Source organism: Puntigrus tetrazona, chromosome 12 (genome assembly GCF_018831695.1).
Source record: "Puntigrus tetrazona isolate hp1 chromosome 12, ASM1883169v1, whole genome shotgun sequence".
In the NCBI taxonomy this organism is placed as follows: Eukaryota; Metazoa; Chordata; class Actinopteri; order Cypriniformes; family Cyprinidae; genus Puntigrus; species Puntigrus tetrazona.
The window spans coordinates 385,240-407,049 of NC_056710.1; the positions used below are offsets into that span (position 1 = coordinate 385,240).

At 39.4% G+C, this 21,810-nt stretch overlaps 1 protein-coding gene and 1 long non-coding RNA gene across 3 annotated transcripts; one reads left to right on the plus strand and one right to left on the minus strand.

Moving 5' to 3' along the window:
- Positions 1-649: 649 nt before the first annotated feature.
- On the minus strand, positions 650-1,218 carry LOC122355423. Its single transcript, XR_006252217.1, has 2 exons — positions 1,080-1,218; positions 650-1,002 (listed from the first exon to the last, which is right to left on the minus strand). It is a non-coding gene; the product is annotated as an uncharacterized LOC122355423 (long non-coding RNA).
- On the plus strand, positions 997-21,197 carry kansl1a (KAT8 regulatory NSL complex subunit 1a). Of its 2 annotated transcripts, none has more exons than XM_043253684.1 (14): positions 997-1,343; positions 3,973-5,370; positions 13,335-13,476; positions 13,612-13,766; positions 14,882-15,017; positions 15,128-15,293; positions 16,105-16,284; positions 16,371-16,538; positions 17,585-17,718; positions 18,065-18,183; positions 18,487-18,544; positions 18,650-18,762; positions 18,841-19,099; positions 19,898-21,197. In XM_043253684.1, the coding sequence occupies exons 2-14, from the start codon at positions 4,043-4,045 to the stop codon at positions 20,048-20,050; spliced, it is 3,111 nt and encodes a 1,036-aa protein (XP_043109619.1). In that variant the 5' UTR covers positions 997-1,343; positions 3,973-4,042; the 3' UTR covers positions 20,051-21,197. The 2 variants fall into 2 exon arrangements, with proteins under 2 accessions (XP_043109619.1, XP_043109620.1); XM_043253685.1 differs by having other exon boundaries at positions 14,885-15,017.
- Positions 21,198-21,810: the final 613 nt, after the last annotated feature.

Below are 21,810 nucleotides of genomic sequence, written 5' to 3' on the forward strand. Positions count from 1 at the left end.
ATACACGGATATGGGGTCGATTTTAAACTAAAGAATAAACGTTTTATTCTTTCTCGTTCATTTAAAAGAGAGTGTGTGTGTGTGTCAAATAATTTTCTATATAACTTTTATAAAGTCTTTATTGTTAACAATATGGTGAATGTATGAGGCCATTGGTTTGTCAGGCCTTTATTTTTGACTATTAAGGAAAATATATAAAAGAAAGACTGCAATCAAACGCTAGATGGCGCGGTTTTACAAGAGGCGGCTGAAACGAGAACAAAAATGCATATCAAAATGTATTAAACATGAACATACATAATAAAACTGACCCGAGATCAGTCAAAATGTTGGCCACTTCAAATGTTGACTAGTGTGTGTGTGTGTATGTGTATATATATATATATATATATATATATATATATATATATATATATGTGTGTGTGTGTGTGTGTATGTATGTATGTATATATATATATATATATATATATATATATATATATATATATATATATATATATGAGCATAAAGTTGTATATATTGACAGGAGAAAGAATAATTAAAATATTTAAATTGTTAAAATGGTAAAAATGTAAAAGTTATTCATTCATTCATTCATGTTTGTACTTTTTATTTTTATTTTATACCATTGTCTATTTACGTTGAAGGTTATATATATATATATATATATATATATATATATACACACACACACACATATGATATATATATATTTTTTTGTATATTGTTTTTGATTTTTTTTTTTGCATTAAACAAAACAGAGCACATTTGAGTGCGTTCACTGTCGCCCTCTAGCGGCCAGTCGGTGAAGCGCCGCCCCGCGCTCGCTCTAGCGGCGGGCGTGAGAATGTCTCCCGCCTACAGGCTTCTCGCTACACTCTCTGCATCTGTATTTGTCAGGCTCAAATCCAAGGGAGACGAACGAGGCGCCATCTTTCGTGCGTTTCTCCCCGCAACGACGAGAAAATGATCTCGAAACCGGTGGTCTGCGCCACCTCCAATCTGTAAATAAAGGCGTATATGAAAAGAACTCGCACCTGAGCAAAACATCGACTCATAACATAAAGAAAAAATTATACATTTGCTATCCATAATCCACTGAAGGGGACAGCAGCGGCAAGGTGTTGTCTAGTATCGCCCATTTCGCGATTCCGGAGCCGATAACGAAAAGGGTTCCTGAAACCGGGGTGTTGCTCACGAAGCGGACGCGGATATGGCAAAGGCGGCGGGGTCGCTTGACCAAACGGCTCGTTTCGTGCTTTGGTGACATTATTGAGGCGATTGAAGCCGAAGGTCGGTGGAATAGTTACCGAAATTCCCTCGGATCGCGCGCCCGTCACGTGGTAGGTTCCTCCTTTTTCTTTGTTAGTGGACGATCTCGAGCAGCGGCGCTTATGTTACATAAACCTAATCCTGCAAACATGTCTGAGCCTCCAGTTTTGCCATCGAACTGTTGTATTTGCAACGATTTAACGTGTCGTTTGATTAACGGGGTTTCGAGGGCTTGTGCGATCTCTTTAAAACTGATGATTATCTACTTTCGCGTGCTATAAACTCATGAGCGCGCCTGTGTAAAACCCCCCGATTTTAACTGTAACGCGCCTATATATCCTCCATGTGCTTGATGATAAAACTCGCAGCCTTATTTAGTGTGCGCTAACTTATCGGTTTGAAGCCGGTTCTCGTTCGAATCGGTGGTTAAAAATGACTTGCATAACGCAGGCGAGGCCGTTTGAGAGCGTGCTAAATATTCGCGACGCTCGCGTTTACTGTGGCGTGAGGCTTAAGAGACGTCTAGCGATGCTTTAAAACGTCGTTGTAGCGTACTTCGCGAGCTTGTACGTCTTGGTCGTCGAGCGTGAGCCGAAAGGCTCCTTCGTTAATGCGCGGAAGTGGCGTGAACGTTCATGTGGTCTGTTCAGAAATACGCCCGTTAAAGCGGAACGCCGCGCTCGTGCGTTATAGTTTTAATGCGTTAGCTAGGCTTTCGCGTGTGGGGTTTAATAAACGAACTCGACGTTCACCCAACGTATCGTAGAACTGCTGCGTGCGTAATAACGTTACCGGTATTTCCTGTATTGCACGCGCTGGAGGAGTTCACTTGTTATCGCAGTCGTGCGTAGAAAACGCGCGATTGTTTTATTGTGTGAGTGTGTTTTGTTTTTTTTTTTAGCGCGAACACAGAAACGTGGGTTCTTTACGCTTCCTCTTTGTTGAACCTTAACCGGATTTGTTTGCTACTTTGACACATTAACCCAGTTAGGACCTCAAAACTCCGTGCCCCGCGGAATACAGACGCCGAGTTCGGTTCGAGCGTTTCAGATTAAAGATCGCATCAATTAGTTGCTCATTAACACGTTCCACGTTTGATTTAGACGTCGGCGTTCTAGAAAAAGCGGTTGTTTTTTTAGATAGAGCGGGTCGCCCCCTCATGGACACCGCCATGTTGACATCACATGACCAGCCAGTCCGTGTCGTTCAGTTGCTACTAATAATATCCATTAATAGTATATTTACTTCATAAAGCGTTTTACAAAGACGGCGTTACATAAAAATAACTGCTTTTGTGCGGCCGTTGGTAAACAATTGCTAAGGCTGTGACAGAAAAATGTTAGCTTTAAAAAAAACAGGCTGGCAAGTAATAGGCCTAAATGAGTAAAGCCATCCTTTTCCTGTCAGTGTATGTCTTTTTGATAATGCAATGGCTGTTAAAATAATAACGAAGCATCGCTGGTGTCTTTCGGTAGCAGTGAAATACTCTACAGCTGCAGAGTACATGGTAATTCATGAGTTGAACCATCTCTACATGTACTCATGAAGAGATAGTCTCTTATCTGTTGAGGCCTAAAGGCATATCCCTAATTCCGTTGACACAGATGGTCTGCTAAGGAGGAGGGGACAATGAGGAGGCTTGCTCTTACATAAGCTTGACTAGAATAGGTCTTTCCCTACTAACGACTATGGTAATGGTCCCCACTCAGTTGAGGTCAAAGAGTTTTTATTCTCTTTTTACTTGAAGGTGAAAGAACCAGGGCAGATAAATTTGTGTGTATGAAATACTGATAACACAGACTCCTGTTTATGCATACTCGCACCGTTATCGCTAGTTATCTTCTGCTCTGTGTTTATTTTTACATATCGAGGCTAAAATCGAATTCAGTACGGCATCGCAATTGACCTCTTTATATTTTTTAACGTGCGTTCCTGGTTTTGCTGCGAATGATTCAACGCTGCATGCTATTCCAAAGATTTTCCCCCCACAAAACAATATTCTCTACGCCAAAAAACTAATCTTATTAGAGGCCTGCTGGCTTGAATTTTGGAGGAGGATTATCAGACAGAGATTGCAGTTGTGTTTCAGGTATTTTACTATTGAAGGCCTCAGAAAATGTGAAGCACAGAGTGGACTGTTGTAAGAAAATCTTGAAGATAAGAACGCTTTTTAGACAATTCATTTAGAGAAGAAAAAAAAGCCCCACCCGTTGAATATACTGTTTCAGTCATAAATAGGCAGATTACACAAGGGCGATTTTTATTATTTAGACAGTAAGCGGACTAAATAGCTTGTCTCACCAGCCGGTTATTATTAAAGTTTAATGAATAGGTTAGGGGGGAAAACTTGTTGAAGGCCAGCTGGCTTGAATTTTGGAGGAAAAATATCAGAAAGGGATTGCACTTATGTTTCAGGTAGATGGCTTATTTTTCCAGTTTTGAGCCACAGAATAAGGTATGCTGAAACTCTTGTTCTTGCAAGAAATGTTTAAGAAAACTCCTTATGTGCGTGCATGGATCAAATCAAGCTCCACCCACTGGTTTGCAAACTGCGTTTATGACAATTTTGGTGCAGATATTAGAAATTAGGAACTTTTTTAAGTGGCTTGTATCTCTAGCAGGTTATTATTAAAGGTTATCTTCACTCTCAAAGTGTTCTGTATATTTGCAGCCTCCTAAATCTCTCTTTTTCCTTTGTAGCCAGGCTGAGTAGGTGGGCTGGAGTGAAGGTTTGGAGGTGCAGGCTGCGGTGCCCATTCCTCGGCCCTGCATGGCTGCGATGGCGCCCGCTTTGACCGACGCCCCAGCCGAAGCCCGCCACATCCGCTTCAAACTTGCCTCTCCCTCATCCACCCTGTCCCCCGGCAGCACTGAGAACAACAGCAACGCCAGCAACATCCTCATCTCCGACTCGGTCCAGGACTCTGCCGGTAGCCACGCCAACGGCAAGTGTCACGTCAGCGCCGACGACGGACAGAGCTTCGCCCATTACCACAGCGTCAAGGGTCAGGAGCAGGAACCCCTGTCTAAAGCCCCGTCTCTGGGCAAGCTGGCACCGTACTTGTACTCTGATGTCAAACCATTGCCCTCGTCCACCAAAGTCAAGGAGTCGCTGAAGCTGCAAGGTGTCCTCATCAAGCAGTCGGTGCTGAAGAGCCACGGCCTGCTGAGCGGCTCCATATTCCCGAGCGCTGCTGCGGGCAGCGACTTCCTTCTGCGCAAGCGGCAGGCACTTGAGCTGACCGGCGGTCAATTGAAGAGCCTTGTCAACGGTGCCGGAGCTGGAAGTACCATGGTGCCTGTCAACGGACTTTCCAAGAAAGTGGCGGTGCCTAGCGCCGCCGTGGCCGAGAAGGGCAGCGTGGCCACGGTGAACGGAGACAGCAACCAGCCTTCCACCAATGGGGAAGCGTTGTTATCCGTGTCCTTCAAGTCTGCCGGTACCTTTGCAAGCGGTGGCCAGAACGGCGACGTGAAGCCACAACAGAATTTGAGCATTCAAGGCATGTCATCGCATACGGAGCTCACAGCTTTGTCTGAAAGTACAGAGGTTAAAGCGGAGCCAGAGAGTCCCGTTGTCGAAGCCAACAGTAACGATATCGCCGACTGTTCCTCGTCCCTTAACTCTTCCCCGGTCCATGAGGACACATCCCTTACGACTCCCAACCTGGAGGCTCTGCTCCGGGATCGGGCTCAACAGAGCCAACACAGGCAAACGGATATCGAAGGCCGCCTGCTGCGTCTTCGCAAGCGGCTGCAGGTGGTGCAGGCCAAGCAGGTGGAGCGCCATTTCAAACAGCAGCTCTCCGGTTTCCTGGACCGCACTCTGACCCCGACGTCTAGCCGTAGGGCGGACCAAGGTGCGTGGAGAGGCTCCCGAGCTTCCGTGGACAGCCACGCGCATAATCTGAGTCGGCTTTTGAAGGGTGGTAGGGTGGCTTCGGAACTGGAGCAGCTGCATCTGAGCGGCAGCACGTATTTGCGAGCGACGGAGGCTCAATTTGACTCGGACGCCACCGAGAGCAGTTCGGGAGGAGAGAGCGACGTCGAGGAGGAGGAGCTGGCCAGGGCGGATGTCGACCAGCGTCATATTAAACTGTAAGTCAGACAGTTGTGTATATTTTTGAGCGCGTCTGCTTTTAAAGACATGAAATGAAGCACCTTTTGTAAATCTTATTAAGAACGGTTGTGAATGTCGACTGGTCTTCCAGAGAAAAGAATAGACTAGACTAGACTTCTCTGGTGATGTATGCAGAATTTTTTTAATCATGTAGTCCTCCTTCATTATTATTATTATTATTATTATTATTATTATTATTATATTGCCCACCCCTCAAAATCCAATCTATAATCAGGTCCCACCCTACATATTTTATTTCACGATAATATATTGGATGTGGACGTATGTGACAATACAGATTGTTTAATTTCTTTTAAATCATTTACGGAATAAAAAACCTGCTTGTTTAACTTAATACATGTAAGGAGGAAAGTGTAAAAGCTGAAAATAAACCTCATAAGTAACTGATTTGAAACAGTTTAGGCATAAAATATAGTGAATGACAATAGTTTTTTGGTATTGTTTGGTGTTAGCATTTGGTGTTAATGGCGTTATACTTTTATAAGCATAAATACATGGTCCATGCAAATTTTGTGGGTAAAATTCTACGTTTTTATTTAGATTGAATTGGTTTTAGGTGAATAAATTGGATTTGCAGTTACATCCTCCTTGCACTATCCATCATCTTGTTTTTTTCGCTGAGCCCATATTGCCTTTTTTCTTGGACGTACTATACACTACACTACATTCCCCCAAAAGGTTTGTTATAGCAGGAAATAATTTTTTTTTTAGATGGATGCAATGTTCTTTACAAGGAATAAAAGGTTCTTTTTTTCTTAAAGACTGCAGGGATCTTCAGGGAACATAAAAGTGGTTAGTTTATTGCATCATTACGAAAACCACCTTTTGGAACCTGTGCAGTCTATATAATATCCTGCAGTCTGAATTTTATAAGGCTGTTTTGTCGTCCAGCGTCAGAATCTCATATCCCCTCCCTTTCAGTCGAGTGTTTATGGTTAACAAAGCGCATCATCTGGATATCTTAATTTTTAGCGTGAGCAAACCTCTCTACAAAAGTGCATGAGTATGTTTGGGATGCGCTTTTTGATTAAGTCTCATTAAACCCTTGCTACGGCGAAGCAGGCACGTTATGTGGCCTGTTCACAGGAGCCCCGAGGGAGTGTGGGGGCATGTTTGTGACTGTAGGCCTGTGTGTTCATGCCCTGAACCTTGTGGAGAGTCGCTGTTAATTTCCAGTCCGTCCTTGTTTGTACAGTGAGCTCATAGATCTCGCTGTCGTAACACGGTCTAGTGTAAAGCAATTTCAGCTGTCCTCCTCGGCTGTGGTCTTATTTGAAAACTTCAGCGAGGTTAAATTTCCTGTTTGGCCCCGAGGGAGAGTCTGATTCATTGTAGGTGACAATAGAGAGGGTTGAAACCGAGAACCCTGATGTTTTGGTTAATATTAAAATCAATGTAAACCACAGGTGATGGATAAAAAACAGTTCTTTTTTTTTAAGCAGTTTCATTTTCGTGTGTCATTTCGGTCTCTACTTCCTGTTTTTTGTGTGTGTGCGCGTTTATACAGAGCGGAGAATAAGCAGTGTGAGCTCTGCCTAGCAGAAGCGCTTGCATTTCAGACACCTTATGTCGGTTAACCATGCGTTGTATATTAAAATATTCAGGCGCTAAAATCCCACGGCTTCGGAGATTAGCCCAGTGAGCATTTAGATTTATTTTTGAGCGCGTTTTATCTGATTTAATACATTCAGCTGGAAAGATTTAAGGTTGTTTCATCAATGCACGCCGTTTTAAAAGGAGCCATTTAGCAGCTTGCTGACTTGGCTTTGCACCTTTGACCTAAATATTCAGGCATCCGTGAATGCAGATTTTGGATGTTAAATTTGAGCTCACTGAAACGCGCTCTAGTTTGTCTAAACGCCACTGTCACACGCTTGAATCCGTTCAGGGTGTGCGTTTCCTGGCTGAACGCTGATGTTGATCCTGCTCGAAATAAGCGATTTTTTTTTTTTCGTTCTTTGCAGCGCTCTCCGACTAATCTTGCTCGGCACATGTTTATGACATCACGCTGTGATGGTTGGGAAATTAGAGCATGAGGAACTGCTGCTTGTTGACCTCTGACTGCAGTTAAATCAAGATGAATTTAAACTTTGTGCATCCCAGGACATTGATCCCAAACACCCACACTCATTATTGGAAGCTTTTAATGGAACGCAGCTGCTTTGCAAACGGAAGATTTACTTTTACTGCAATTAAAGACCACTTTAATCCACAGAGAGCTGGAGTGACTGCCGGAGCGCTTTACAGAGACGGGGGTTTTAATGGGGTATGCTCAAAAAGTCGCCAACAATTGAAAACAAAAAGTTGTTTATTTTCTTTTTACGAGAATGTTGACAGATTCTGGAACGGTTATTGGCTGGTGAAGATAATAGTGCGGGTAAATCTCACAAAAATATGCCTTGGTCACATTTCAGTGCAAAACCAAATAGAAAGAAGTAAGAAAAAATTAGTTTTATAAAGCAAAACCTTGGACTTACTTGGACTAACTTTCTTTTGTGGTTATTTGGAGAAATTTTAGATATATATTTTATAAAACAATTCTATTTTATACATTTTTTATATAATATATATGCGTGTGTGTGTTTGTAAGGACATTTTCTGGCAGAAACTGTAAACTAACTGTAATGCATACTTTTTTTTTTGTAAATACAAACCAAAAAAAAGTTACCCCAACATATTCTTGACTTCAGTTTCACACATGTATGTGAGAAAACATCAAGCTAATCAGGAAGTGCTTTTTTTATCTGATAAAGACAAGTTTCGCTGTCTTTGTTTGTCAGACCAGATCCACTCCTTCATCCATAAACCGTGCATTCGTTGGTATTGTGTTTACATGTATAGAAATAGTCATTCATAATATCTCCAGATCTGCTGTTGGCCTTTGACAAAAGCTGATGTAGTTGGGTATGTGTGCCACTAGATATATGGAAAACATCATAAACACTTATGCTGTCAGGACTTTCAGGATTTTCCTTTCCCCCCCGTTCTTTTGTCTTCTATGTCATGTCATGTCTCTCTCTCATTTTGGAGTGTTTATTCACCATTGTCTTCTTACGTTCTTCCTCCTCCCATTCTCGCTGTCTGAGCTGAGCCCACTCATGTTACGTAACCTTTTCCTCTCTCACTTTCTCAGACGTTCTCTTTCTTTTCGCCTTGCATTCCTCCACCCCTTTTTCACCATCTTTCCCCCATAATTCCTCTGCATTTTCCTGCCAAGCCTAACCACCTCACATACTTCGCTGTTTATCCCCTCTCTCTTTCTCTCCATCTGTTCAATTCTTGCTGTCTTCCTTTGCCTGCGCTTTTACATCGTGACTCAAGTATTACAGCTGTGCTTTCAACCCCCATAGAAAATATGCGTCCAATTTGGATGCATTTTTTCTGATTCATATATTTCCCCCTCATGATACAAACACGCATGTACAGCTTGGTCTGTATTTGTGGAAATACACACACACACACACACACACACACATATATATATATATATATAATATATATATATATAAAATATAATTGATTATTATTTGTTTTGTTTTGTTTTTTTAAATTTCAGGAGTCTGTATTTGTGGAAATACACACACACACACACACACACACACACACACACATATATATATATATATATATATATATATATATATATATATATATATATATATATATATATATATAAATATATATTATTAATTGTTTTTTTTTTTTTTTTTTTTTTTTAAATTTCAGGAGTTTTATTTTCTGGCTTTATAACAATAATTAGACAATATTTTGTTGTGCTGGTACCTTAAGAACTGCGGTGGACTCCTAGTGTTTGATATTTTTCAGATTCTGTGTGGAGATTAGCTCACAACAATAGAAATTAATCTCTTTCAATAAGTTTGAACTAGTTTTTACATTTTATAGGCATTGATTTTTTTACCTTTTAATGCAGCCATTTTTTTTGTGTCCATTGTCTTTTAAATGCTGATATTTAAAATGTTTTAAAGGGGGCATAACACACACAGTTTCACCCAATCTCTTGTTAATCTTGAGTACCTACTTCAGAGTAGTACTTCAACCTTCACATCTCAGTGAAGTCTTTAGTTTTGTCATATTTCTAAAAGAAAAATACAGCTTTACGACTGACTCTGAAAAAAAGCCGAGCTGCTGGAGGCGTGCTGTGTGGGAGGAGCTAAAGAGTGACAAGCGCTTGCGCCAATTGGCAACAAAACACAGACATTTGATGCCTTTTGATTTACCGTCTGCAGTTCTGAATCATGATCTTTTATAGCGGGGACCGCTCCATCTTTCAGTATCAAACAATGTGCAAATCTAGCATCGAACTGGGCCTTGTTTATAAAACATTCATCAACAAAAACGCTTCTTACATCCGACAGCCGGTGGCGGTAAGTCACTGTAAATCACCGTAAATAAGTGAGTCATTGCGATTGAACCGAATCATTTAAATGAATGATTCGTTCAGGACAAAAACACAGTCATGTTGTTCAGAGATGCAAAATAATGCTGTGGTTGTGTTTTGAAATTATTTTTTGTTGTTGTAATAGTGTAAAAGCAAGAAAAATGCCGTCTAAAACGTAGATCTCATAATTAACTTTGTTTATTATTAACTTCTGATGTAAAAACCCCCCAAAAAGAATCACATTTGTAATAAAAAAAAAAACCTGCATTTTCTTGTGAAATGGATTAACTAGGCTATATGAAGTGGTATAAATATTTGCTTGAATTTGGGACTACTTTAGAGGCATTTCCTTAGACTGAATCATGCAGTGAAAGAGTACACTGTAAAGGCACTTAAACCATGAAAAACTGACGGCAGCCTAATATACATGCTGTGTCACTGTTAAAAGAAAATCACTCATTTCTCTTGACTCAATAACTTGCATCTTAAATAATATATTCAGCTTATGCAGTGTTTTTCATCATATCTTTGTGCTTTTGCATATATTCCATTGCTTGTAGTTCATTGTTTTAATTTATCATTTACCATTTATATGTAATGCCTCAATTTAGAGGCGTTGCACGTACGCTAGTCTAGACTTCACGTAATGTATGCGTGCACATCGTTAAAACAACTATTACGATAATATCGCAGCTGATACATATAATAAATCCCCTAAACACAGATTATTACTGTTAAATATAAAAACTACTAAATAAAAGCGATATAAGAATGATTGCTCTTGTAACATTTAATCCTAAAATTACAAATATATTTATTTATATTTACTATTACAGTTACAGAAATTTATGGCTTAATTTTTTTCCGAACGTTAAACCGTGAAACTTCGATTTTGATGAAAAATAGTTGGCTCGAATGTAGTAAAGAGTGACCCAAATTCGTCGCAAGCACCAGTGCGTAACGAGCCGCTCGCGTGTAAAGGAACCGAGTGCTGCACAATTTCCGCTATAATTCGATTAATTGCGGAGCCCTACTTTCAGCTCCGTTCCAGAATCTATGTGCTAGTGCTAATCGGTTAAGTCTCCCATGCGCAGTTTGACGTTCATTCAGGTTTTACATCATCTAGCACGCTGCCTTAAAAGGCAACTTCCTAGGGAGGCAGCGTAGTAGACACGCTATCACATCGTAGAAGTGTTATCATCGCTTTCATTTTCTCCTTAACCCAGAGTACAGTGTTAACCCTTGATCTACGTAAGTGAAAAATTACAGGCAGGGCTCCATATAAAACCGTTTGCTAAGCCAGCGTGTCAGTCAGCTGGTATTTATCTGTGTTTTCGGTTCATCCAGTCTCACAGTCTGAAACCCAAGAACAAAGGCGGCAGAACATTTATGCTAAACGACTGTCTTTGTGCTCCCTCCATCAGCCCGATGTGATTTATGAAACGCAATTACGAGATGATTCACTTCACAGCAGGCACAGTGAGGGAGGACGACTCCTTTGTTGTCGTTCGCCCCGTAGTCCAAATGCAAACGTATGGAAGCGTACACGGACGGGTGGCGGCGATCGAAGGGATAGACCACCCTAAAATGTCAATTCCGTTATCGCGTATTTACGCTTAAACCTGTATGGGTTCTCTTCGCCTGTGGAAGACAAAAGTAAACTAACGTTAATAATTTGGTCGCTTCGTTTTGGAGTAGGCCTGGCTCGTAAAAATATCCTTCACGGAAGCGGTTAAACGACGGTTATCACAAAAAATAAATGTTAGGTGACCAACTACTTGTTGAATAATTCGATGTTGACTTTATAGATGATTTCAGATTGAATCGGTTTAAGCACTTTATTTTAGAGTTATACCTATTAGCTGCCTATTAACATGTATGTTATTAGAATATTAGCCATTTATTAGTGATAATTAAGCATATATTAATGCCTTATTCTATATCCTAAACACGTAAACTTAACAACTACCTAAATAATTATTAATACGCAGCAAATAATGGATTATTTGATGCAAAACTCATAGTTAGTAGTTACCGGTGTTGCTTATTTAAAGTGTAATTTATTCTTAAACAACATTTTATTTATTGATTACTTATTATTATTCTCTTTTATATGGTATGATGTGTTGTCACTCTATACCTTTAATGAAGTGTACCATGTATCTTTAACTTTAACTAAGTTGTTGTGATTTATCTGTTTAGTTTCATCTACTTTTTATTTATTAGTTTATTTTAGCGCTTCAAATTAAATTCAACTAAATGAGAAGTCGCCTCTGCAATTAGCTTATTTAGTTATAGTTTAGTTTTGCAGCGTAATCATATTGAGTATCCCATGTGTGATGGCGGTTCGTAGGCCTCACCGGCGCCCGTCGGTTCCCCCTGATTTATCTTGTCACAGCGAATGCGATCGAGGGTGTGTTTTTTTGTGTACTGTGAGGCAAGGCGCTGTGGGAATGTGCTGAGAGGGACTTTGCCATGTGATGGCGGAGGTGTGCTTTTGTTTAGGGTGTACCGCTCGCACTACAGGAGTGTGTTTATCGTGACACCCAGCACGGACAACCAGTTTCATGTCTGTAGTCAAAACAAAAATACACCTTGCACTGCACACTTTTTTGCCCAATAAGTGTATATAGATAAGTGTATATGATGAGCCAGTTTAAATGTTTCCGTTTTTAATACATTTATTTTTCATTTAATTACATGTAGGCGTTTTAAAGAGAATTCAGTCCAAGTACTGAATTAATATACACACTATGTCATTGTTAAAAGATAAAATCACTCATTGCTCTTGACTTAATAACTTGTAACTGAAAAATAATACATCTTATATAATATTCATTTCATGTTCTATTGCTTTTAGTTCATTGTTTTATTTTAGTATTTATCATTTATATGTGTGTGTGTGTGGCTTTTTTAGTCTGTTATTAGACTATATTTTATCTAGTATTAAGAGGAATATGTAATTGTGAAATTTCAGTGTCAATTTGGCATTGTAGCAGCCGTATTTCCAGTGAAAACAGCTATAATTTATTGCAAAATTGTTATTGCAAAACTATTATTATATTTGAATTTTGGTCACCCAACCCAAATATATTTCCCTTTCTTGTAATGTTTGAGTTTCAGTGGAAGTTGTTTCAATTAATGCTGACATGTGGCATTCTGTGACATAAAATGTACTGACTGCATTTAAAAAAAAAAGAGATGATTCATATTTTGTAGTCTGTAGGTGACAAGTCAAGATGGGGTTCTGTACTGAATGTGTTCAGCAGCGCCCTCTGTGTTAAACCTCATCGTTGCAATCTAGTCGACTGATTTATTGTTTTATCTTGACCATCAGGGTTGGAAAAGGCAGACAGAAAAATCCTGAGGGTTTCCTGTTTGTTTAAACTGTCGTCACGGCCAGTTTTAACTCACTGAAGCAGACAGAGCTAACCCACTAATGGCTGCCCTGGTTAGCTAAACAGCTAAATGTTCAGCTTGTTTGAAACGTGTCTAACCTGATTGCTCACTTTTCTGTCTCAGATGGAGGAGAGCGGAAGGGCGGTTTGCCAGGGAAAGAGCCACAATCATCAGTCACTGGACATGGCTGCAGGCTCAGATATCAGACCTGGAGTACCGCATCCGACAGCAGGTGGACATCTACCGCCAGCTCCGCTCCAGCAAGGTTAGCAGATGCTTCATATCTACTGCGTTTGTGCTATAAGGCTAAAACAGCCTCCAGGTTCGGGATTGTTTGAAATTGGGATTTAGTTTAATGGAATTTTGCTGCGTGTAAAGGTTGTTGTTGTTGTTTTTGCAGGGTCCTGTGGAGCTGGGAGACTCCGCCCCTTCCTGCCAGAGATCCTTAAATATGACGGAGACTAATGAAAATGTCCTGACCTCGGCAACATCCCAGAATTTGAGAGAATCCCAGTCTCGTTTGGCGGAGACACCAGAGAACGATGGCTCCGTTAGGTTCGGACCGTTTCGTTAATATTACGTTAGCGTGATGATGTGAACTTCTCACTATAAGTTGTTTCCAATTGATAACGTATTGATTAGGGACGTGGCAAAATTTACCGAAAAATATCGGCTGTAAAAGACATTTTTGGTTTTTTGGCCAAAAGAGAAAAACTACAGAAATAATGAGCCAAATGTACATATAATGCGCCGCCCGTTCCACTCACGTGCTGCTCATACTCACAAGAAAAGCTAAGTCCGCTTAAATAATGCGCTGACAGGATATTTCTTTGTAGTGTCTTGTAATGCTCTGCTCTGCTCACATGCTCTGATAATAATAGCTTTGCATGATTACACATTATTTGTTTAATGTGAACAATATATTACAGTATTTAACCTAACGTCAAAGAGAATACAGCTGTTCACTTTTCGCTCGTGTTAATTCAGAGTGCATTAACTATTAGCAAGCACAACTGTTGAGATTGATTTTAAGAATGTATTAGTAAATGTTAAATGCTGAAGTATAGTTTGTGTTAAAGTAGTTAACGTTAACCAATGAAACAATGCATTGTGTTAAATTCTGTCCTATTTCATTGTGTAACTTTCAGTATAAAGTGTGTAGTGTTTTTCCTTAAATGAAGTATCATTAAAATTGAGTTAAATTAAAAGGTCTAACAAAATTACTTTTTATTATTTAATAAAATGATAAATAATCATTTTGGTTTTCAGCCAAGTGCATGCAGTATTTCGGTTTCAGCTTCAGCCCATAATTTAAATTTCGGTGCATCCATAGTAATAACAGGACCCAGTTGATATTAAGTTTCTGTAACTACTATTTACCCACATTTAATTATTGGATTCGATGCACTCTTTCTGTGGATGAAAGTTTTTTTCTTTCTCTCTTTTTCTATAAATTTACACTTATAATAGGGATGTAACGATATCAAAATCTCACGATACAATAAAAATGTGATATAAAGTCCTTGATATTTACTGCAATATAAAAAAAAAGAAAATTTTGTACATTTTTAAAGTTCAGTTATTTTATCTAATGCTCATTGGGATCTTGCATCACAGTGGAATCATATTATATATTATCTTGGCAAAAACCCGAATTTTCCTTATTTCAGTAGTGTGGCCGAAGTGTCTGACACGAGCTTGTCAAGTCTGGACAGCAGCTGCACCTCTGCACGAACACGCCCACTGCTGACCTGCAGGAGACGACGTCTCATCCACCCCAACACTGTGCACAATCTCAACGGCAAGGTGCGTTCGCGTTGCGTTTGTTGGAGCGAATGTATCAGTATTCCAGGAGCACATTTGTGGCTGTTTTCGAAGTGCATATGAAGCGAGTTTTATTCTTTTATCGGTTTCAGAGAGTGTCTTTCTCACCTCCACACGTGTGTGAGGTCAATGGCTCGTGTGTCATGTGTGGCGGTGCTCCTCCCGTCTCCAAACCAGACTTGCAGCTCAATCGCCCTCTGCTGGAGAGAGTCGCACATCAAGACCGCAGCATCCACCCCGTTCTGTCCATGCAATCAGGTGAGATGCACTCAGATGCAATTAGAGCCTATTTTCACAGTAGATTTTTTTCTAAAAATACACTATCTAGCCATATTTATTTAAAGTGATTTTAAAATTAAAATGATTTTAATAAGGTATTTATTGTGTGTATACATGCATGTTTTTAAATGTGTGTGTGTGTATATTTTATTTATTTATATATATATATATATATTATATATTACAAACTGCCCCTCAGTGTTGCTTTTATTTGGTTTAATAATTGACAATAGGTCAAGTGGCCATGGCGCAGTGTTTTTTTTACTTAAAACATTTTATTAATTTCATCTGCATCCAGTTCCTTCGTAACAAAAATGTTATTTTAAACCTAGTAATAGAGACTTGATTGTTTGATAGCAGAATAATGTAGTTAATAACCAGGTTGTCAGAGAGAGAGAGAGAGAGAGAATTACCTGTGTGCATAATTTAAGTGTTTGGCAGCTGTGTATTTATTTTATTTATTTATTTTTTCACAAAAATTGCCGTTTTTGTTACCTTGGTTTTGGGAAGTCATGCACTCTTTAAGTTACTGATTACTGATAATCAGTATCACACCTTAGAATGTTTGTCATCCAATCAGATTTAGGAATTCAGTGATCCCATAGTGTGTGTGTGTGTGTGTGTGTGTGTGTGTGTGTGTATAATGCATGTATAAAATATCATCATTGCCTGAAGTTCGCCATTCAGCGATTGAGTTCTTTTACTCCTAGATTTGTTAACATTTCATGAAGAATAATTATGTTATCTGACGTTTTTTTTTTCTGCTGTCCTCCTCTGGTTTGTCTGTCAGATGTGGCTCTCACCTTACAGTTGCAGAAGGTCCTGAGATCTCATTGGCAGACTCGTCCGTTTGACAGGATCAAACCGCTGAAGAAGATCTCTCTCAAACACAAGTTCTCCAGCACACCATCCTCCTCCTTCCTCTCCAAACACAAATTCAGACTGTCAAACTCGCATGCGGCTGCAGTCCGTAAGTACACACGCATTGCTGCTCGCGGCCGCTGACTTTGACAGAGCGATTGAAGTCGTTGATGATTTATTCGTTCTCTCTGTCAGGGTTGGCCCGTCACAAGAGCAGGTCGGAAAGGCTGCACAGGCTCCAGGTGGAGAACATCTCATGTGTCCCAAAGCCGGACACGCTCACACCCTGCAGGCCGGATCGTGTTCTGGACCGCAGTCACAGCAGGAAGAGGGTCAGAGAGCTTTCACTGGACAGAGCAGACTGTGAGTGCACTGCTTTCCATGCAAAGTGACCCTAAACGGCCTGTCTAATGAATGAATTTCAGCACCCAGGGTCAGATATTAATGGGGGCTTGGGGCAAAAAAGACTTCAAAAACTAATTCAAAATACCAGGGTAAATAACGCTCCAGCATTAAACTGGAAAGGTGGACATAAAAAGTCCTGGTTATGGTATTACAATTAGATATTGTAACATGTTGCTGTTACTCAGCATTTATATGCATTATTAGGGCAATAATTGGCTTTTATTGTTTGTCAAAAAATTGCAGCCCTATTCTGTAATTATATTTATTTATTAATAATTTTTAAAGTTCAAACTGTTTTTCGTACCTTAAAAATCATACATTTATATTTTTAATCATTGTATCGAGGTGCTATGTGTGATTATAAGTGTTTTTTCATGATTTAAATGTATGCTACTATGGGAAACCAGTGCATAATTAAAAAAATAAATAAAACTTGGCTAGAATATATATTTAACCATATAAAACTGAGTTTTCTAACACTTTTACAGATGTTAGTCTGCAAAGATTTCCACTGCATTTATAAGAGAAATCTGGATTTAAATTTAAAAATAAGAATAAATAAAAGAATGATATCGACTGGTATGAGGAAGAAATCTTTAGTAATAATTTTTTTTTTGCCATATTGCCTAGCCCTAGAAGTAGTAATTCATAATATAATAATATTTAGTTTTATCAAAAAACTGCTCTAAAAGGATAAGAGTAAACAGTTTAAAAATTAATTCTGTTTATTACATTTGTGATACTGGACCACAAAACCAGTCACAAGTGTTAGTTTCTCAAAAGCTGAATAAATAAACCATTAATTTATGGTATAAACATCTAAATACTGGTTCTGTGGTCCAGAGTCACATTTTATTGGGAAAAATACTGTAGAATTCGGATTGATTCGATCAATTCATGAATGAATCTCTTTATGGAAAAGTACATTTTTGACCGTGAGACCAAAAGCACATTGGTTTGTAATATGGGTATATGTTTTTAAAAAATTTTCTTTCCTCATATAGCACCAAAAGTGGTTTTGGATGCATGTCCAAGTCCATGTGCGTCTCTGTCCAGCCTTCACTCCTCTAACACCAGTCCCTTGACCAGACAGCTCTCCCTCCCCGTTGAGAGCAGCACTCCTCTGGGAAACAGTGTGGTACGTTGATTATTTTCTGTACGATAGTTTTGGTCTGAGCCAAAAGAGCTCTTGACATTTGGCACAGTTAAACTAGAAGTGACTCGAGTTTCAGCTTGTGGGGCACCCATAGACACTCAACAGTATACTGTCTAACATTGGGAAAAAATCCCAATATGACACTTTGTCCAGGCTTAAATGGTGCTTAATACATAGGGGTTCAATTTAGGAATCATAATATGTCCTAATGTTGCTTATTAATCTTTAAATACAAATGTCAGCATTGTACATTGAGTCAGAATACAGTGCTCTTATCAGGATTTCAAATAGAGCTCTTGTGTTCGTCATTCATTCATGTTTTAAACAGCCCATTCGGAGAAGAAGAGGCGAGAGTCCGTTTGATATCAACAACATCGTCATTCCAATGTCGGTGGCTGCCACCACCAGAGTGGAGAAGCTTCAATACAAGGAAATCCTCACACCCAGGTGTGTCACTCTTCATTCAACTCCGTGGAAGCTGACTGTGTTATATACGCAAATTTATAAGCCCTAAAATTATTAACATTATCGAAACGCTCTGAAATTGTCATTTATTAAGTAGCCTATTAAAAGATATCAAGGATTTGAACTACAAGCTATCAGAAACTGTTTGGTCATATAAATCTTAGCACATACAACAGTCTGGGCATCTGGATAAAATCGAAGCTCCATATGGGTCATAAAATCCTGATGTATTAAATATGATGCAGGGTTTTTCGTCTGAAGGTTTAACACATTTCTATTGTTCAGATGGAGGGAAGTGGACATATTAGCCAAACCACTGGCAGAGGAAGACAATAACATTCCGGTATAACAGCCTTCTGTTCTTTTCCTCCACTCATTTCCCGTATTTTCTACTTCGACCTCTTGTCAGTGTTTATTAGCGATGTGACTCAACGATTGATCCGTGTAGGTGGAGGACCTTACAGACGCGGCGTTCACTAAACTCCACCAGCTGTGTGAGGATCAGGAGCGCTCTCGCTGGCGATGGACGGCTCTCACACCCGCCAAGAGGAGAGGCAGCAGGTGCCTGCCCCGCTTGATCTTACCAGACGAACGTTTTCCACTTTTAGAGTTTTAAGAGTTAACCATGCTGTCCCGCAGGTCTTATAAATCCCTGGACGGGCGAACGACACCATCGCTAGTGGGAACGAACCCCTCGACGCCTCAGCCCTCTTCCCCAGATGCAAGTCACTTCCACGTCCTGCAGGACTACGGGCCGGTGCCGTCACCCCTGAGCCCACCCAGCCCCGACACGCCGTGCTCCCGCGACGCACACACACCTCACGCCAGAGACACACACAGACTGCTGTACAGTGAAGACACGTGCGGCTCCACTTCAGACTGCACCTTCGAGGAGACGGTAACATACACGCATTCTCACGTTTCTTGATCGTCGCCCGGCTCGTTTTCTCCATAGAAGAGAAAGTTTCATTTCAAAAATGCTCTTCTGTTTACATCCTGTGTTAAATTTAATTTACATTACTCTACTGCAGACACTAGTATTTATGGAAAGGTGGCTTATCGCCGATATATTAACCTTTGGTTAACATTTAATAGTGGGTATGAAAAATTAGGGAACAAAAGTGCGCTTTCAACTTCTTGTAAAAATAAAATGTAAAATAATTTTTACTTTTTGGGCTTATTAATTTAGCAACATTCTGAAGGATTGCTTTTATGTAACACTACAATCATAAATGAGAAAATAAACTATTGTTTTGTTCGCTTCAAAAATATATTTTATATATAAATATTATATATAAAATATAATAATTCTGTAAATTATATAAATATTATTAAAATTTCTAATTACTGTTTTGTTTTAATATCTTCAAATGCTGTGATCAAAACTGAATTTTCAGCATCATTACTTCAGTAATGATTTATTCAGTCTTCGGTGTCACATGATCATTCAGAAATCATTCTAATGTGCTGATTTGCTGCTATTAAATATTGTTGGTGCTATATTAAGTTATTATTAGCAGTACTTTTTCTTGGTTGGGGGTTAGTATGATAACAGTAGTGTATGTTATGATATTCATATGTAAAATGAAGTGCTTTTGTATTTTTAGACTTCATACATTGGAATGTGGAAATAGGAAAATGCATATAGAAACTACTAAAAAACAGGTTTTTAACACCCTTTTTTTTACCCCGACAGACGGTCCTGCCCTGGGAACCCAGGACTTTTCCTTTACCCGAGGACCCGATAATGGAGCCCGAGACGGACAAGAGTGAACCGATCTATCCTCCAGGCCTCAGAGCAGACGCCCACTGCAGGGCGGAGTCAGAGAGCGACGCTTCCTCGCCGTGACGATGAACCGATTAACGACCTTAAAACCACACCTTCTATGGCATTAATTGAAAAAAAAAAAAAAAAAAAACTCATACTAATCAAAACAAACAAACAAAAAAAAATCTGTCAGGACTTCTGTTGTTTGATATTCAAACATCAGCCAATTATTTTCACAGTTTTTAGTGAATATTACCGAACATAGAAAGCTAAACCTGTCGTCTAAAACTCTTTTCTCAGAAGAAAAATGTAAACGAGATGTATGAAAGTTGTTTCCATAAATGTTTTCATAGTCAGCTAAATATATCATTGGGATTTAGTGTGGTATTCTAACCTGTCAGGTGAACACTATGTAGTGCACTGTGTAGCAGACTTAAGAGGGCTTGACCAAAGGGTGCCTCTCTGCTGACTTATATATGTATGCTTGTGTTGTGAAGTGACAAACCAAAACCTGACAAAAATACTTGTCCGCGTTGTTCTCGGTTGACGGTCACGTACCAAGCAGAGATCTTCTCCTCAGTTAAAAAGCACTTCACAGGGCGTCCGTATCTTGCTCTCTTTCTCAACCCTCTTTTTTTTTTCCTGTTTCCTTTTAATCATTTCCCACCAGCATATGGAGCGTTGCTATGCTGATGTTCGAGGCATCATGTATCTCAATGTTAATGGAGAAATCGCGAGCCTTTTAGCGTGCGTTAGTTTAGCTCTCACACTTCGGCCCTTGCGTGTTCCAGGCTCTTTCTGCATCATCTGTCGAGATTGTACTTTGTATTCCTTCTGAAAGCAACCGGATGTTTCACACAGACCTGCCCTTCTCAGGTTATGCAGTTGTATGGAAACTTGTGTTTAACAAGGTGTCTGTTTTTCTCTCACTTTGTCGGTGTGACCCCATATTAGTGTTCTTATTCCGCACTGTCGCCCCCTTCGAGAATCTACTTGCTATGCAACTCAACATTATTGTTGTGGCCCTGTCCTTTTTTCTTTTTCATACAATCACAATGTCTTTTTTTTTTTTTTTTTTAATTTCTTTGACGTGTCTTTCTCTTCATAGCTGTTTGAGACAGGTTTCATTGTAATTCAGACTGTTTCAGATGTTAAATCATTTGCAGAAAAAAAAGAAAAACAAAAACACCCTTTTGTAAATAGTACCATTAAAACAAATCAAACTCCATTTGGGTTGTAAGTCTCTTCACTGTGCAAAAACAAAGCTATTAATAAAAAGGCACTGCTTTAATTTAATAAGTAGCTCATGAAGAGGTTACACAGGAATATGGAGCCATAAGTGCATTTTTGAAAATAATTACGGAGAACCACAGGCTTTTATACACAAAGTACGATAACTATAAAGATTGAATTATTGCTGTAATACTATATGGGATATGAAATAACCGCAAAGGAACGAACAGTTTTTTTTCTCACCAGTTGGTGAACGATGAAAGATTGACAGCCAATCAGAATCCACCAGAGTTTAAACCGTTACAGTATTTGCGCGCCAAAAATAAAAGAAACGGCTATATACTGAGTTGGTGTGAACGCTAAGAAAAGTATTAACATCGTCACGGTTATCTTTGTTGTCGTTATTGGTGTAAACGGCAGAAACACTGCCAACACTATTGAAAAGACGTTTTCTGACTGGGACAAGGGCATGCTTTTCAACGGTAAGTTTTCTTTGTTGCTTGTTTTTTTCAAGTTTGGGAGTAATATATTAAATGGTCGTTTAAATGGCTATATTTAGCGGTAATAACGGTATTTTAAGTTGTGAGGTCTGTCTGACCTGGAAAACA